Source organism: Lithobates pipiens, unplaced genomic scaffold (assembly GCF_037356315.1).
Source record: "Lithobates pipiens isolate NorthernLeopardFrog02 unplaced genomic scaffold, aLitPip1_a1.2 Scaffold_10, whole genome shotgun sequence".
NCBI classification, from domain to species: Eukaryota; Metazoa; Chordata; class Amphibia; order Anura; family Ranidae; genus Lithobates; species Lithobates pipiens.
This window is the reverse complement of record NW_027507686.1, coordinates 115076197-115081493: the sequence shown is the minus strand read 5'-3', so window position 1 is coordinate 115081493 and position 5297 is coordinate 115076197. Positions and strand designations below refer to the sequence as shown.

At 59.8% G+C, this 5297-nt stretch overlaps 1 protein-coding gene across 1 annotated transcript; it reads right to left on the bottom strand.

Annotated features, from left to right (window-relative positions):
* Window positions 1-335: 335 nt before the first annotated feature.
* On the bottom strand, window positions 336-1100 carry LOC143925662 (integrase/recombinase xerD homolog). Its single transcript, XM_077450129.1, has one exon. It carries the CDS (start codon window positions 1098-1100, stop codon window positions 336-338), a length of 765 nt encoding a protein of 254 aa, XP_077306255.1.
* Between the last annotated feature and the right edge of the window lie 4197 nt (window positions 1101-5297).

Genomic DNA, 5297 nt, shown 5'->3' with positions numbered 1-5297 from the left:
CAACTTGGTGCGGAGGCCCAAATCATTGCCCCCAACATGCAACACTAAAACATCCGGGGCCCTGTCAAACCCCGCAAAACGGCATACTTCGTGCACCATTCTGCTCCATAGCATGCCGGGAAACCCAAACCACTTCACACACGCCTCCAATCTGGATATCCCCAACTGTCTGCCCCCAGGCCTAACATCACCCCTCCGGGCGCCCCAGCAGACGTATGAATGGCCCAGAATCCAGACCAATCCTGGCGCTGCATCTGAAAGAAAATAAAAACACAACCAAAATCACAGTAACTGAACCCGTGTAACACAAACCCATGCCAAAACATCCCCCCCCCCTAAACAGCCACCAATTCCGGCCGCACGTAAGACCGAAACCTCCGCGACTCCCAGCGGCCAATCCTCTTAACCGCCTCCTCGTCCAAGCCCCACCTGACAGCCTCTGTCGCAGCCCCAATCCTGAAAGAATGGGAGGAAAACCTTTCCCCTTCCAAACCTAAGGCCGTCAGGCACTTCCTAAAAACCCCTATGAACTGGTACCTCGAAACAAACTCCCCATTCCCATGTACCAACAGCGGGCCCGAACCATCCGGCCGAGCGTTCAAGAATTCCCTCAAAATGAACACCGGGCAAAGCTCGCAGTCACGAATCGCGAACACCACCACGTCCTTCCCTTTCCCCACCTGATCAGTCTTCGATCTCCGTATCCGCATGCGCACACGGTCATCCCCACAAAAAACATCCTCCATAAACAAACCACCCGGCCCAGTCTTGGAAGGGCTGACCAATTCCCCTATCCGAAACGCCCCAAAGAACGCCAAGACAAAAGCGGCCCTGAACAGCACCCTCTCGTACTCGGAAAAACACACCACCCCCAACCGGCCACAAAATCTACCCAACAACTCGAAGGACACCGGCCTCCTGTCATCCTTCCTCAGCCTCCCCTTCCGATAGCCCTTCATGGCCTGCCGCACCCAAAAATCTTTGGTGAAGTCATGTTCCCCCCTCAGCTTAAACCAAAAGGCCAAACCGGCCAATTTCTGCCCCATCCGGGACACCGAAACCCCCTGCTCCAAGTTCCTGGACACAAAATAGATCACCATCAGCCGCCTGTCTCGCACATCCGCCCCCACCTGTAACCCCAAAGCCTCCCATTCAGCCCATGTCTTCTCGTACGCTGCCCAAGTGCCCCCACTCACCGACCGCCTGATCCAGTCGGAGGTTCGTCCAACGCAATCCTCCACAACTCCTCTGGGCAGGGCGCCCCCTGGACGTCCGCTGACGGCGCCAGCTCCCGAAACCTGTCCCACTGAAAGCGAGACAGCTCGTCAGCCACAACATTCTCCACCCCAGGTAAATGCACTGCATGTATAAAGATGTTCAATTGCATGCATCGCAGAACCAAATGTCTCAACAGCCTAACCACCGGCGGCGACGCCGCCGACACCCGGTTGAGGACCTGCACCACCCCCAAATTGTCCACATGGAAACGAACCTTCCGATCCCGGAAGAATTCCCCCCAAAGCTCCACTGCCAGCACCACCGGAAAGAGCTCGAGCAGCACCAAGTTCCGCAGCAATCCCCCACCCGACCATGCAGCGGGCCATGGGCCCGCACTCCATTTGCCTTGAAAGAAAGCCCCAAAACCCGTGGACCCCGCCGCATCCGTGTAGAGCTCCAAATCAAAATTGCTCACCGGCCCGGCCATCCACAGCGCCCGTCCGTTGAAACGCTCCAGGAAGACATGCCAACTCCGCAGATCCTCCCTATGATCCTTCGACAGACTCACGAAGTGTCGCGGGGAATCCACCCCCCCCCGTACTGGCCGCAAGTCTCCTACTGAAAACCCTACCCATGGGAATTATCCTGCATGCGAAATTCAACTTCCCCAGCACAGACTGAAGAGTCCTGAGCTGCACTTTACGCACGCCTACTAACCCCCGGATCTCTGCCTTCAGCGCTGCCAACTTGTCATCCGGTAAGCGACACTCCATCGCCTCCGAATCCAACACAATGCCCAAAAAAACTGAGCACCGTCGTCGGCTTCTCCGTTTTCTCGGGAGCCAGAGGAATACCGAAACTCCGTGCCACCCCTTCCAGCGTTGTCAAAAGCACAGCGCACAGCGCCGATGAGGCCGGACCCACGCACAGGAAATCATCGAGATAATGGATGACCGAATTCACTCCTGCGACGTCTCTGACCACCCATTCCACGAATGAACTGAACTTCTCAAACAGCGCACACGAGATGGAGCATCCCATGGGCAGGCACCGATCCACATAATATTCCTCCCGCCACCGACAGCCCAGAAGCCGAAAACTCTCGGGGTGCACCGGCAGCAACCGAAAGGCCGCCTCAATGTCCGTTTTAGCCATCAACGCCCCCCGGGCATAACGCCGCACCCAAAACACTGCCGCATCAAAAGACGTGTAGGAAACCGCGCTCAGCCGGGGGTCGATGGCATCATTCACCGAACCCCCCTTCGGATAGGACAGATGGTGGATCAAACGATACTTACCTGGTTCCTTCTTCGGAACCACCCCCAATGGCGATACCACCAGGTCCGGCAGAGGCATCTCCGAAAAAGGGCCCGCGATCCTCCCCAAAGCCACCTCCTTCCGCAGTTTCTCCGAAACCACTTCAGGATGAAGCATGGCGGATCGCAAGTTCCTGGACACCGGGGGGGCCGTCCCGAGGACGGCCGGAATATGGAAACCCTCCGCAAACCCCAAACCCAGAAGCCCCGCTGCCTCCCTATCCGGATATCGATCGAGAAAAGGACGCATCCTTTCCAGTCTCACCGGTGTCGTCCCTCTTGTTCGAAGGCTCCCCGGCCCTGCCCCGTCCTTGTTTGAAGCAGCGAGACACCGGGTGGGCACCCCCACAACCGGAGCACTCGTGCTTGTACTTGCAACTCCCTGCGAACCGGCAACTACCTTCATTGTACTGCCAGCAGACTCCCTTCTTTCGAACGGCCGATTGACCGGAAGCCCCTGATCCACCGCCCCCCCCCCTGAAAAAACTGACTCGTAGTCCTCGCCGACGACATAAGGCGCATCCACAGACTGATATCCTTATGATCCCAGCGAAGAGCCGGTCGAATCGCCCTCCGTTGCCGAAACTGCTCGTCATATCGCAGCCACGCCAATCCCCCGTAGACTCTGTGCGCTTCCCCTATCGCATCCAAGTAGCAAAACAGAGCGGAACAATGCTCTGGATTCTTCTCCCCAATCACGCTGGCGAGGATCGCGAACGCCTGCAGCCAATTCGGGAAGGTCCGCGGGATCAACCGGTACCGCCTCTTCTCCTCGTCCTCCTTCTTGTTGTCTTCCGGCTTGACCCTATCGAGGTTGAACTTCTCTAGGGGCAGCAGAGAAAATATCTCCACGTATTCCCCCTTCCAAATTTTCTCCCTGACCTCCTGTTTTAAGTGCGCACCCAACGGCCCCTCAAAACACACATAAACTTCGCACCGCGCTGCGTCCGCCAACCTAACCAGGTCCTGTCATTTTGCTGCCTCCCCCGCTTTCTCCCCCGCAGCCCCAGCTGGTGCCGCCGGCACGGCAGCCACCACCTGGTCCCCTGCGCCCGGAGCCGTGACTGTCTCCGCCGCAGCCGGCGCGGTCGCCCCATCTGCCGCCCCCCCAGCCACCGGCGGAGTCGCGCCCGCAGCCCCCTCTACCCCCCGAGCACCGCCCACCGGAGCGTTCCACGCCGCCCCTGGCCCCGCCCCCCGCCCTCCAGCCTCCCGACCAAGTCCTTGAGGCCCGCCAGGAGGCCCGCTAGCCCCCCATCCGCCGGAACGCGGTCACTCTCCCGCTGTGCCAGATGCGGTGCAAGCGGGGCGGAAACCCCCCCGCCGCGGGCAATCCCCGGGTCACCCCCCCCACTACCCGACCCCCCCCAACCAACCCGCCCCAAGGACCCCTGAAGAAGATCTGACTTACCGGGCCGCCTGGAAGGATCGCCTCCAGCCGCCGAACCTCCACCGACCGCCGACGGAACGCCATCCGGTCGCTCCTCTTCAGACGACGACAGTTCGCCTTCCGACCGGTCCTGAGCAGCTGCTCCATCCCCTGGCGACATCCGTCCACGGGGCCCCGTCTGGGCAGCCGACGAACCGCTCCTGGGCCGTCCTCTTCGCCGCCCCACTGCCGACTTCAGAAACGCCTTCCCCCGGATTTTCACCCGCTGCTCCGCAGCCGTGGGCTCACTGTGGCATGGCGGCCGCCGCCCCACAGGATTCTCGGCCTCCAACCCCTGCGCAGGCCCTCCGGCAGCTCGGAACTGCCTACTTCGGCGGAGCCCGCCCCCGCAGCGGCTGCGCCACGAGACGTGCCCGGATCCTCTTCGCGGCGGACCGCCGCGCTGATGGAGGCCGGCGCCGGACCGGCCACCGACCCCACGGAGCTGCGCCCAGCCCCCCATCCGCGGCCCGAGGCCTCCACTGCCCGCCGGGCTGGCCGTTTCGCGGGCGGCTCGCAGGGGGCGGGGCCAGCGAACCCCGCATGGCGAAGCGGTGCAGGCCTTGTGTAATCAGGGGAGAACCTGGCCGGCGGGCGGGACCGCCGCACCCGGGCCGAGCCTTCCCCCTCCACTCTGGAACTGTCCTGGTCCCCCCCGAGGGCAGCCGCCACCTGTTCATGGAGCCAACGCTCCCCGTTCGCCGCCGCCGCGGCCCGCAGCTGAAGCACCAGGTCTCCGAGCGAAGACACCATCCTGCCTCGGGAACTGTAAAAATTACACTGACGCCGGGGCGTAGAGCGCGCACACGTCCGTGCGCTGACTCCGCCCCCCGGCCAATCGCTGCAGTCCGCTGTCTTCATGCCAGCCCTGCACCTACGCTTTGCTTTCGTCTGCGGGCTGTGCTTTAAAAATGTACCAGTTGAAAATTACAAACAGATTCAACTTAACACAACAAACCTACACAGTCCCTGTCTTGTTTGCACCACCTGTATACTGCTGTTCTGAGTATATAGGGCCTGGGGGCCACACACATTTCCTTTTTTTAATATGGGTACGGGGTTCCCCTTAATATGCGTACAAGACCCAAATAGGCTGGTAATGGGCAGGGAGGGCTACCCATGCCATTTTTCTGAATGATTTTCAACCATATTGCAGGAACCAGATATAACATTAAAACCGCAAGCAGTTTTAAATGGTGTTATTTCCGTTTAATGTCATTTTGTGCAGGGACTGTTCTAAACACGGGAAACACGTGGCACTTCACAGGCATACTACAGACACCCCCCAGGCACCATATTTAAAGGAATATTTCATTTCTTTTTTTTCACTTTAA